Here is a 13,069-nt window from a genome sequence, read left to right as displayed (position 1 = left end):
AGAGTGTCGTCCATGTTCCTAATGTACGTTTCACAAAGGGGCCTGAAGTGAACATCAGATACTTGAGAATGTCATCTAATAGTAGTGAAAATGGCACAGTGATATGTCTGGTGAGCCTCTGAGTGAAGGAAGTGTATTATGGATCTAAAACACAACAGTATAGAGTTGTGTCTTTGTGATTTGTATTTTTTTTTTATTAATCTATAGAAATAGACCCATGTTTGGAACCATGTTGGTTCAACACAACTGGCAAGAGTCAACTAAGGACAGGGTCTCTCTCTTTACTTATCAGTTCACTATCAGGTACTGGTTAACTATTGGCAGAAACTATTGGTGGATGCTTGAGATATTGTCACTATTGTCTGGGTGAAGGAGAGGACGACCATAAACCTTTTCTCTTGAATGCTTACTTAGACTGAAAAGAGGGAGAGAGAGAGACACACATCCCTCCACATTTTCCTCTTTCAAACTTGGTGCAGCAGAGTGGCATCTTCTTGTGTAAGACATTGTATGAAAATAATCACAAGCAGATATTATTATGGGATGTTTTTTTTAAAGACCTTTGTTCAGCTTCAGTTTAGTGGAGCCATCTTGGTTTAATATGGCATGCAGGTGTTTACATGCTCAGTTCAAGAATCTGTGTAAACTAACTGCCTAAATGTGCAGTATAGATGACTTTAAGGCACTTGGTTATTTGATCACTTGTTTGAGCAATGTAGGCCTCCTCAGTGGTTTGTTTAGAATTATGTGGTCATTATAGGAAAGGACCCACACAAACAAAGCTCACGGCACATTTTCACTTTTTGAGTTTTAAACGTTTTAAACAGAAAGAAATGTTTATGTACTTGTATGTACTCAAAAGTTATTTTTTGTCCTCTGTCTTGACACGATTTTGGGGAGCTTGACAGACATGTACACACAGTCAAGCTGTGCAAACATTACAAAAAGTGAGTGGGGATATCTGGGTAGCAGACGTCTCTGAGGTTTAAAAAAGCGACTGTGCAGCTGAAGAGAGGTGGGGGGAAAGGAACATGTACGCATGGTGTGAATGGCCTTCTCCACATGCAGAACAGTAGGTACCTTCCAGAGAGTTTGCACAAACCTTAGCTTTTGAGGGGAGGACATGTGGACTTTTCTGTGTTTGGAGCAGTTATCTAAACAAAAAATGCTAGGTAAATGCAATGATTCATTAGAAAATACACAGTCGTCCAGTCCGGGGCCAGCTTCAAGAGAAAGCAAGCTCTATGGAGCATTATTTGAGGTGAATGGCAAGCCACAGTACCCCAGCTACATAAATAAACTTTAACTGCCGAGACTCAGACCTCACCAGTAGAAAGAACAAACAAGGCCCGAGTCAACCTGGGTCAGTTGAAAATGTTTATTTCAACCCCCCCCCCTCCCCTCCCCCAGCCATAGCCCAGCACAGGCCTCCAGCCCCCGCTCCTCAAAAACAGCCTCATGTGCTGGATATTTAACCCACCAGGCCTCCCCTCTCTCTGAGAAGGTTAAGCTTGTGAGCACACTGCTTGCAAGTAGGCCAAAACTCCTAACTTGAACACAGACATCTCTGGTGCTGCTGTGCGATTGTTGGAACACTTACTTAAGTCATTTTAGTCCTTTTTACCTACTTTTGGTAATATATTTTGAAATATATAATAAACAGTTGCTATTACTACTTTGTTACAAAATCCATCTTCTGTGTATTATTCTCTTCCTGATTTGGTACTATTTTTTTTTATTTTATTTCAGTTTCATTTGTAATACTGCTGACATGTGCACAGCTACTATTCCCAGCTCCCATTTTCCTTCATTTTGACCGTTTTTATTTTCTTCCAAGAGTGATCGCTGTCTTTGATCCATGCTAAATAAAGTGACACCAGTCACCTTTTTCGGTGAAAGTTTCTTCAGTTTTTCCCCTCTCTACACCATTGCCTCCTTCATTAAACCAAGGCAGAAGAAGAAAAAAAACATTTTCTTAGGTACTTGGGGTGTGTGGAGCAGTGGTGGGGAAGGGGAAGAAATGGTCCCGGGGCTCAATAAATTCATTTCTAGGCTGAATGCAACCAGCAATGTGGAAAAATTTTGCCTTTCAGCATGGGATGAATGTATGTTTCAACCACACATTAAGCTGCATTAGCAGCCAGTCGACTGCTTAATGTGAGCATTTTTCACAGCAGCCAACACTAGGGATGATTAGCATAATTAGTACAGGGGAGGCTATACATATGGAAATAGCAAGAGCTTAAATGCCAACACCAGTGGAAATTTATGTCAGCACTGACAGAAGTATCAGGTTTGAATAGGTCGTAACTGAGGCTTAGTATTTTTTACCCTCAGCAAAGATCCCCCCCCTCCCCTCATTTTGTTTACACATATAAATTCTTCCCAATTTTCTTTTAAAAGTACACCTAGTATACCCAGTGGAGTCTCTTCAGCGTCATGGTTATGGGCAGACACTGCTATAATCTTTGTTTCTATAGTTAAGGTATGAAGCCAACCTCCACCACCACCACCACCGCCTCCTGGCCCCCAACCCCTGCACCCCGCTTCTGCATCGTCTCATTTACTGAGAAAGTCTTAGGCCATTTGCTTTTGTTGGGAGACTTTCTCTGTACTGTTTCCCCCCCCTGTTTGTTGGGAAACATTTAAAAAGACATTCAGGAGAGGGAGAGACAAAAGGGGCTTGCACTGAGCCCCTCCGTCCTCTCTCTCTCACTCTCTCTCTCTCTCTCTCTCTTTCTTTCTCTCTGTATGGGCGGTGAAGGTAGGGCAGCCTCTCCGTCTGTCTCCTCTAAAGAGTCTGGGCTGGACGGAGTGGACAGCCCGGTCATGGATGGGGTATTGAGAGTTGCAGTGGAGCTGAAGAGTTTTGTGAAAAGATGTGTCGTGCGGCGGCCAAATCTATCCCCTCTTGTTTTCATAATGTCTTCTTGAAAATGTTTTACGGGCTCAGGGGAGACAAGATGAGGGAATGCCAAGTCCCAAAGAAAGAGTCCAGTAGCCTTTTGTGAGTTTGTGTTCATGAGACAGAAAGAAGAGATGAGGGTTGGACAGATACAGAAAGATTCATTGAATGTATATAATATGTATGAATGTATATAAGTATGTATGAATGTAGGTTATGTATGTGGTCACATATGCTCTCATGTCCATAGTGTGTCTTGTTGTTGTTGTTGTGTGTGTGTCTTCAGAGTTTGCTCTTTCTGTGTGAGCACTGTATTTTGTGTGTGTGTGTGTGTCGAGCTTGGGTGGCAAAAACAGGTAAAAATGTCTCTTTCAGCACTCTTCCTTGTGGGACTTCCTCCAAGTCAGCATGGGTCCTTTCAGAGGCCTGCTAATCCAGCTAATCTGGACCACAACACTTTGAAGGTGGCCCTGCCTAATGGCTAGAGCGCTGGGATTCCGAGCTAGTTCGTGAGCGTTGGCTAAGGCTTTATTTGTGACTGTTTCAAGCGTACATTGTGTGGGCCTGGCTGAAACCTTGGCTGCTTGAGTGCCTGGACCACCTTGGTCAGTGGAGACTCCTTTATTGGGGTAAAACCGATTTGATTCATTGGCCCTGGTGGGCTGTGGGAAAATACAGTTGCTGCGTTACAGATGATTGCCATTATCAGTGTGTGGTGGTCTACCCTGAATCGAGTTAGCCGGCTCCCTCAGGAATATCCCTTGAATAAGCCCATGTGTGTATGTGTGTATTGTCTCTCTCCCCCTCTCTGTCTCTCTCTGTGTGTGTGTGTGTGTGTGTGTGTGTGTGTCCGTCCTTGGATTGAATTGCTTTGAGCAGCATAGTGATTTTTATTTATGAAATAGCTCCAGGTCCGTAACCTTGACCTCATTGTTATTTATACATCATGCGATGATGTGTAGTGGAAACTTAAATGAGCATCGGTGGGAGAAAAAAAAATAGACTTTCCAGGTGTGGCAGATGTGGAGTAGCACCAGGCCGATGTTCCACGGCATCGCGGTAATGATGGGTCATTTACCTCCCGCTTGTTGACCCTTCCCGAGAGGGAGAGGGAGCCATGGCAAGTGGCAGCATTGAGTGGTGTGCAGTCATGGCCGCAGTGGGGTGGATTGGAGTGGACACGAGTGAGATTGGAGCTGACAGGGTCCAGCAGTGGGCTGACACCAGGGGCGTGTGGGGCGGGCGGGCGGGGGTTGGAGGGTGGTGGGGTGGGGTGGGGGTGGGGTGGGGGGGGGGCTGCATCTCCGTGGTTAATTACATGTCACTTTCCATGCTGCCCACTGTGCGGGGGAAGCCCTCACACACCAGTCCAGCCTCCAGCCTCCCAGGACTCAGGACCACAGAGTTTAAGCTCCACACACACACACACACACACACACACACACACCCTCCCACCCCAAAACCCACCTCCATTGTCTACAAGTTCCTGAGTAGCTCTCGCTAGCTAGCAGCCTTTCACAGGTTCAGCCCCATATCTGTGCAGTGTTATTAGCCATATGTTTTAGCCAAGTCGTTTCATGGCCATGTAGCTGAGGGCAGCTCTGTGGGGCCAGGATGTGTGTGGAGTTTTTTTCACCCCGTTTAGTGTGCAGTCTTGACTGCATAGTCATTTCTCCCACCATATGATAGAGGACCCACCTCGTGGAGAATTGACCTGGGCTGGTGATGTCAGCTCCAGAGCTGTGAAAGATGAACAAAAGGAGGGGCCCTGCCCTTGCAAGGGGACCAGGATCTACTACCAACTTCAGAAAGCAGCCTCTACTCAAACTCCATTTGACGTATATAACATATCTAATGTAGGACTTTGTAACTATATCATGAAGTATAGTGTGAAGCAATAATTATTAATCATCTTTAAATGTACTTTTCTTTATATTATCGAGAGTTCTTATTTCAGTAAACAAAGTTGTGACTCAATTGTTTTCCAATATGTAGCAATGTACTTAAGGGTGTTGTTACATTGTAACGAGGCTCTATGTGTTTGGGAAAATTGTAAATCATTTACTGAAGATGGCCCACCTCCTTCTGGCTGTAGGAGCTGAGCTTGAAACCTCCAGCCCAGAGTCTCAGCAAGTTACCGCAAGTCAAATTGGAGCGCAACTCAAACAAATGGGGCAGCCTGATTTGTAATTTCTCTCTCTCACTCACTCTCTCTCTCTCTCTCGCTCGCGCTCTGGCTCTTGTGTGACACCGTGAAAGTATTTTTTTGCGTGCCTGTCTCTTTAAGCGTGCGGCATGCAGTAGAGCGAGGCGAGCAGAGCAGAGCACAGCTCCCATCTGGAGGGTGGCTGCGAGGAGCGGTGACGGAGCGCCACAGCCCAGTCGGCCCAGCGAGCTGGGTGGTCCAGATGGGAGGAACGAGACACAAATAGCTATAATTTACTTCAGGAGCCCCTGTAATTACCGGCCCAAGGATTCGAGCTCGATTCCTGCAGATGCCTGAATGCATTAAATATGAATGCGATGTTTGAAAAGTGAAACAAAAAGCGTGTTTGCATTTGTGAATGGAGTTGTGTGTGTGTGTGTGTGTGTATGTGCGTGTGTGTGAGTGTTTTGTCTCCGCTTGAATCTTGTGTGCAGATCTCTGATGGAATGTATTTACATACCCTAGTTGGAGCTGTATGCCTTACGATGGCGAGCAATGCAGCGGTAATGTGTCATAAAAGATTGTGGCAGCTTACAAGCTTTGTCATGTAGCTGTGCTTTAGGGAGAAGTGCGTTTCCTCTCAATATCTGTGTCTTTGTTTACTTTTCACGAAACACACGGAATGCTTCGTGTCTGATCTGGCGGGTACGGTTTGTGGTTCTCCTAAGCCTTGCCTTCTTCCTCCCGTTCAGTACAAGGAGAGGGGCTTGAAGTGATTTGGTGGTGTGGGCAAGAGAAATCGCTTGAGAGAGTTCTCCCCGTTTACAGTCTTCACTTGTTTTCCCCTCGCTCTGTCCCTGTCTCCCTGGTTCACTCTCTAGTGCTCTCTCAGAATCTCTTCTACCCTCTTGTTCTCTCTCTCTCTCTTTCCCCCTCTCTCTCTCTCTCTCTCTCTCTCTCTCTTTCTCTCTCTTTCGCTCTCTCAATTAAGCCAGGCAAGGACTTTGGGGAGCTTTGGAAGAGTGAGACTGATAGAAAGAGAGAGAGAGAGAGCGAGAGAGAGAGAAGAGAGAAAGGCGAGGTGGGCCCAGCTAGCCACTGCGGGGTTGTCATCATGCATTGGGAGCCGGCGGAGGGCTAGACGAGGCTGCTCTGATCTGTGCCGGTGTGTTTCATGTGCCCTTGGCATGCCTGCAGATACCCTGAACACTCTTTTCACCACAGCCTCTGTTAATTAGGGGGCTGGACTCCAGAGTTTCCTCTGCGCTCTTTGATGCTTTTCATCCGAGGGCTCTGCATACCACATGAACAGCGTTTCTCTGCCTCAACCCCCCCCCCCCCCCCTCCACACCCCCCTCACCCCCATCCAGCTCCACCGCCACCACCAGCGCCGCCGCCACCACCAGCAGCAGCGGCTTTTGTTCTTCCCTCTCTATCTCTCTCTCTCTCTCTCTCCCTCTCTCTCCCTCCGTCTCTCTCGTTTGCTCTTTCCCTTGACGGCTTAGTTCTGGGATGGTGGAGGCCTGTTTTTTAAAGCTGCGGACACTAACCAGTTCGTCCGCCTGCCTGGCTGGGATTTTCCTATGCACATGGAGGACTGTGTGTGTGTGTGGGGGGTGTGTGTGTGGGGGGGGGGGTCGGGTTTTTTGAATGAATGGGTTGGGGTTAGGCCGCTCACATGACTGGGATCCAGACGCTGTGATCTGCTCGGGCAGGCTGGGAGGGCCTCTGACTGGCAGCCCACCCCAGGGGCTTGTGTCACCACCGTGCCATGGCCACTAGGGCCAGCGAGCCGGATGGAGAGAGAGAGAGAGAGACAGAGAGAGAGAGAGAGAGAGTTTCCCAGACACACATCTGTTTTCCAGGAGGCATCAATAAGTAGCTTTTGACTCATTCTGCTTGGCCAGACACAAATGTCTGACAGTGCCCACGAAACCAGCAAGCAAGGGGGCATGAATGTTTGTGAACAGAGGTGTGTGTGTGTGTGTGTCTGTGTGTGTTCTTACCACCCTGGAGTGTTCTCGTGCTGGTTTATTTTTCCTCTGGTCCTGTGTATTGGCTCAAGCTGAGTGTGTTACACTCACTGGTTTTGTCAAAGGCTGGTTTGATCAACACCGCGAGTATGTTTTTGCAAGTTAATTCATAATAAATATGGGTAGGTTCTGTGATTTCATTGAGGTACCATTACGTCTCCGTCTGGCATGAAACCTGTTGACCTGGAGTCTTTTCTATTTTCATTTGTACCAAGGTTTCCAAGTCATCTTAAAATGTAATGGATGAATGACACGGAGTGAAATAACCTGATACAGGTTCCATCTGTCTGTTTTTAAACACTCTTTCCCCTCCTCTTGTCCTTCTGCCTTTGCAGCTGGAAGCCGCGTGAGCCGCGAACTGCGCTACACGAAGGAGAAGCAGGGAGAAGAGTCGGTGTTCACCTCACAGATGCTCATCCAAACACCTAAACAGGAAGGAACTAATATTCTAACCCAGGAGTCCCTGCTACTGCACCTGGAGGCTGCGCTGTCCGCCAGCAAGGTCCAGGTGTCCCTGTACGGAAAGTAAGTCTCTCCTCTCTCTCTGGAATCATCGTGGGAAACGGTTCTGACTGCCCACGCTTGCAATCACCTCAAACCCAACAGAGATTTGCTATAATTGGTGACTGTAAACATTTGATATCTCCTCAGGTCATGGGATCTAAACAAAATCTGCTTCAAGTCCGGAGTTCCAATCATAGAAAATGTCATGATTGAAAGGGTAAGCCTATTGTTTTATATTTCCATGTCCCATGAGAGTTCACAGGGCAGGCCTTAATGCGGGGTGCTTAGTCCCCAGGACCCTGGCCTTGGATACATTTTGATGTTCTGCATTTGTGACGTGCTCCAGTTTGAGCAATGGCCAATTGTGTCTTTCTTCTCCCCAGATGATTGACAAGCTCTTCCCGTGTATGATTATAACTCCTCTGGATTGTTTCTGGGAAGGCTCCAAACTGCAGGGAGGTTCAGCCTACTTACCGTAAGTTAACCAGTCAATCACATGAAGGCCTGCTTTTTACCCTTCTCACCATCGCTAGCTAGCTAGCTAGCATTGCGATGACCGTAGCAAAGTCACGGCAGGCTATCTGATAGCAGTCGTCGATCAAATGTTGTTGGTGGTTTTTTTTGTTTTGTTTTGTTTTTTATGCATGATATGTGGGACATGAGCCAGGCTCCTTAAGCTCACTTGACCCCCTGATTCTTGCACACTCCCGTAACAAGGGGGTCGTCATGTCAGCCCAACTACAGTGTTGGCAGCAATAAACTCCCCACATTAAGCCCGGAGCAAAGGCTCCATTTAGTCCGCTGATAAGCGGAGGCCTGGTTCAGTCGTCGCCTTGCGCTTGTCCTGTCATCGGAGCGCTGAGGGGGCTTTACCAGACTCCGCCGAGCCTCCACTAACACCCCCGCGGCGAGGCCCCTCCTCCTGGGGCGCCTGCCAGAGGAAGCCCTAATGGAGAAGGGAGAGAGAAAGAGAGAGAGAGAGAGAGAGAGAGAGAGAGAGAGAGAGAGAGGGAAAGAGAGAGGGAGAGGGAGGGGAGGAGATGGCTGCTACTGGGTGGGTGGGTTGGGTGAAGGGGTGTGCGAGAGTGTGGGGTGGTGGTGGGTGGGTTGGATGGGGGGGCTTGGGGGGTAGGGGAGTCTTTGGGTCAGACAATGGTAAGCATTCTTTCAGTTTACGAGTGAGTGTCCATCGGTGAGGGGGCCCTGGAGGGGGCCCCGGCTTTGTCAGCACTGGGTAACACTGCGCATTCTCATGGTAATCGCCTGGGCTCCGAGCTGTAAGTCCAACAAATAAAATGGGCATTATTCAAGTAGTGGGCCCAAAGAGACAGAGAAAGTGGGGAGAGACAAAATGAACCGTGCGTTTTGTCCAAAACATCTCTCTTAAGAGTTTTCACACATATATCCCAGAATACTGATCTGGTTAGAAAGAGCATTTTCCCCTAAAGAAGCTATATAATTGTATACGAATGGAAAGATATCACACTTAATTGTTTTCAAATAGGGACTCATACAATATGTAGCACTTTGCAATTTGAAAATGTAATTGTGCTAACTTAAAAAGCAGTGACTGAAGATGCAAGGGCTTAAGCTTGCAATGCTCTTAATTTTTGAGTGTTGAATACCTTCTCTTCATCAGGATTCATTTCCTCTTTTTCTAGCATGTTTGCAGGGAGGGAAGGGTAGCCAGTGAGGCTAATGTCCTTTCTGGCTTCCGCTTGAATTCAACCAATTTTTTTTTTAATACTGAGTGAGAGAGAGTGACAGTGAGTGTGTGTGTGTGTGTGTGTGTGTGTGTGTGTGTGTGTGAGAGAGAGAGAGAGAGAGAGATAGAGAGAGAGAGAGAGCGAGGGAGAGAGAGGGAAAGAGAGGAGAGAGGGAGAGAGAAAAAAAACTTGAGAGAACAAAGAGCAGCAATCTATGGAAAAACAAAAGGGCCTAGGCCGACTCACTCAAGCAAAAAATAGGAGATAAAGGAGCCTCTCTTTGCAAGCAGGAGCAAAGGCGCTTGGTATGTGGGAATGGGAGAGGACCAGCTTTATTTGAAGCCACTCTTCATGAATTATTGGAGGGAGCTAGATTGTGCCCAGAGAGGGAGAGAGAGGACACTTTTTTACTGTTTTCTTTCTTTTTTTCTTCTCCCTTTCTCCACCCTCCAGCACTGGCCATAGAAAATGGCCCCCCACATTCTGTGGCTCGTAGATCAACCTGAGGTTAACGTCATTTTGCATGTGGATTATTTCATGTGGGAATGCGCCCAGACAGAAAGAGTTTCAGACAGGGGGAAAACGATTCCTTTTTTCGAGGTTGAGTGAAGAGTTCACTTGAAGTGCTGTAACTGTCAAAACAGTGAAGTTGTGTTTTCGTCTGGCTACATTTCTGCTTCAGTGACGCTGTCCTATCTAGCCTCCCTTTGTGAAATCATTCCATGTTCACAAGCAGTACAAGAGGTGATAAATACTCATATATTAGCCACATGTGAATTATGGGCCATTGGGAAAAAAAAAAGAGCGTGCCATTACAAGTAAAAACAGTGCCATTCAAATTTGCCTCTTAGTGGCTGAGGTCATGTTGTCCCTCCCCGAGTTGGCTAATGGTGGACAGTGTGGCAGGCTCCCTGACACACAGGCGAGCCCTCAGAGCTTAAGGTACTTCCTGCCTACAAGGCTCTGGCCTTGAACTTGTGTCGTAAGTACAGTTTTCCGAGTCGTCTTGGCTGGCTAAAACTGTCAGCCGACACCAGGCTGCGATCCCACAGGCCACATAATTACCTTCTCTTCAGAGGAATATTGTAAATTTAGCTCCGCGGGGAGGGCGGGACTAGTGAGAGCGCCATAACACACACACACACACACACAGACACACACGCACAAAAGGGGGGTAAGAAAGCCTTGGGATTAGGGCGTCTCTTTGAGCCGGGGAGCTTGTGAACGCCTGTGAGCCTTGAGCAGCAGGAGAGAGAACGAGAGACAGAGAGAGAGAGAGAAAGAGAAAGAAAGAGAGAGAGAGAGATGGGGAGAGCACCGGGCTTTCCTCCTTCTGCCCGCCCAGCCTCGGGTCCCCGGCCCCCAGCCACAGCCCCAGCCCCAGCCCCGCCGGGGCCTTATCAAGATGTTTGAGAGCCAGGGGTAATTGTTATGACTCGATGCACAGAGTTAAGAGACAGGAGCCTGCGGCCCGCCGGCGCATTATGTTCCTCCGTGTAACAGGATAATAAACGCTACTTTATGTAGCATCTGCAGTCCTCCACCAGGGAGAGCCGGCCGCGAGGCGCGAGCCCAGAAACAAGCTGCCTGACGCGGAGGAGGGAAGGAGGAGGAGGTGTGTGTGTGTGGGGGGGAGGAGGACGAGAATAGAGAGATGACGAAGAGAGGAGAAGAGAATAAAAACTGAAACGGTTTGATTGGCTGAGGGTGTGTGTGTGCAGCCCCCCATAAGCTGAACTCTGGATGTGATCTGCTGCAGGGGGATGCCTGACATCCAGTGGATGAACCTGGACCCTCTGAAGCTGATGGAGGAGCTGAGCCAGTTCACATCTCTGGAGGGCTTCAAGGAGATGCTGGACAAGGCCCAGGTGGGCCACGCCTACATGAACCGGCCCTGCCTCAACCCCGGCGACCCCGACTGCCCAAATAGCGCCCCCAACAAGGAGCAACGCCAGGTAGGAAGTTTTTCATTAGTTAGTTAATAAATATAAAAATGTATATATGTACATATATGGTATTGTTATTTTACTGTGCACAGTTGAATGAGCAGAAGAGGGTGGTGATCTAATGATATGTGGTGCTTTGCTCTCCAGAGTCCCGACATTGCCTCGGAGCTGCAGGGCGGTTGCCACGGTTTCTCGAAGAAGTTTATGCACTGGCAGGAGGAGCTGATCCTGGGTGGCAGGGCAAAGGATACCCAGAATGCTTTGCAGAGGTGAGAGAGCACCGCCCGGCAGGGAGGAGGGAGTGTGTGAGTGTGTATATGTGTGTGTGTGTGGGGAGGGGGGGGGGGGGGGGGGATTGTGGGTGGGCGTCTCTAGTGGAGGCCCGGAGGAGCGGGCGAGGAATCCTTCGGACCCCTAATAACCTCACACATCCGTGGAATGCCTCGTATGAAGCGGGATCGGTTTCCTTCCCTGACCCCAGCAGAGGATAGACCAATTAAACATGATGGACAGCCACATAAAGCGCGGATGGATCTGTTGTGTGGAATGCACAAAAAAACAGAGGTCAAATCTTACACAGACACAGGGGGGGGAGAAAAGAAAGTGTAAAAAGAGGTCTGAATACAAATTAAGAACAGCCATGATACAAATATCAACATCGTGTTTAGGCCAGAAGAAAGGGTTCTCTCAGAGGGCTCGCTGTACAAACAGAGGGTGAAATCCAATACATGTTGTGTTTTGAGTGCTTGTTTTAATCATAATAAATGGATACCATATCTAAATTAAGTCAGGCCTGCGCGCAACCAACAGTGTTTGATGACAATGGAAGTCTCATGGCGTATCTTTCATGTTTCCTTCAGCGCGGAGGCCCTCCAGACCATGTTCCTGCTCATGAGCCCCAAGCAGCTTTATGAGCATTTTAAGGACGACTACGAGATCCACGACATCAACTGGAACGAAGACAAGGCTACCGCCATCCTGGAGTCCTGGCAGAGGAAGTTTGTTGAGGTAATTTCCTGTTCCTAGTCCTGTTCTCTCTCTCTCTCTCTCTCTCTCTCTCTCTCTCTCTCTCTCTCTTCTCTCTCCCTCCTCGCTCTTCTCTCTCCTGCAGCTTCTGTATCTTGACCCAAATCCAAGCCGTGGTGCATGTTATGTTTTCTCCTCTGTTACGTAGAGAGCATAAGAAGCAGGTTAGCCAGAGGTCTTTAACGTTATCCTGAGCTTACCTGCCTACAAGGGAGGAGCACAGTGAGAAGGGAAACACTAGCTTAGGAGGAACTCTCTGTATGTGTGTGTGTGTGTGTGTGTGTGCGTGTGTGTGTGTGCATGTGTGTGTGTTGGAGGCGGTGGAGGTAGGAGGGATCGCACTGGTGTGGCGGCTTGTTTTGCTTAGGCCAGGGGAGCGCAACGTCTGCCTGAATTCCATCAATCCTCAGCTGCCTAGTAAACGGAGTCGTCCTAGGAGGCCACTGACAGACTCCCAGTTATAGGAACAAGCTGTTTTTGTGATAGCGGACACCCAGCGCGCTGACTGGAGGAGGGGCAGCAGAGCACGCTCGTACCTCCAGTCATGCCCAGGGCTCGCTCAACGGAGGAGTGGGTGAGGAGAGAGAATGACAGAGTGAAAAAGAGAAAGAGAGAGAGAGAGAGAGTCGGGGAGAGAGGGGAATAGGAGACAGAGGAAAAGGGGGGGAGGGTCACTGTAAAAACAAAGTGCAGGGCTGAAGTTGTGGTCGGCTCATGGCGCTGACGGAGTAGCCTGCGAGACCATGTGATCTCATTTGATCCCTGCGACCTCGGATCCCTGGCATCTGTGGCCATTATTTCTG

The 13,069-nt window shown here is 48.4% G+C and overlaps 1 protein-coding gene across 1 annotated transcript in view; it reads left to right on the top strand.

Moving 5' to 3' along the window:
- Positions 1-13,069, top strand: part of ptch2 (patched 2) — a 33,223-nt gene that overhangs the window by 4,507 nt on the left and 15,647 nt on the right. The window contains exons 3-8 of the mRNA XM_062527537.1: positions 7,420-7,609; positions 7,736-7,805; positions 7,972-8,063; positions 11,054-11,249; positions 11,388-11,509; positions 12,101-12,248. Of these exons, the coding sequence (XP_062383521.1) occupies positions 7,420-7,609; positions 7,736-7,805; positions 7,972-8,063; positions 11,054-11,249; positions 11,388-11,509; positions 12,101-12,248 (818 nt within the window). The remainder of the gene's footprint in view (positions 1-7,419; positions 7,610-7,735; positions 7,806-7,971; positions 8,064-11,053; positions 11,250-11,387; positions 11,510-12,100; positions 12,249-13,069) is intronic.

This window comes from Sardina pilchardus, chromosome 2 (genome assembly GCF_963854185.1).
Source record: "Sardina pilchardus chromosome 2, fSarPil1.1, whole genome shotgun sequence".
NCBI classification, from domain to species: Eukaryota; Metazoa; Chordata; class Actinopteri; order Clupeiformes; family Clupeidae; genus Sardina; species Sardina pilchardus.
This window is presented reverse-complemented; position numbering and strand designations above follow the sequence as displayed.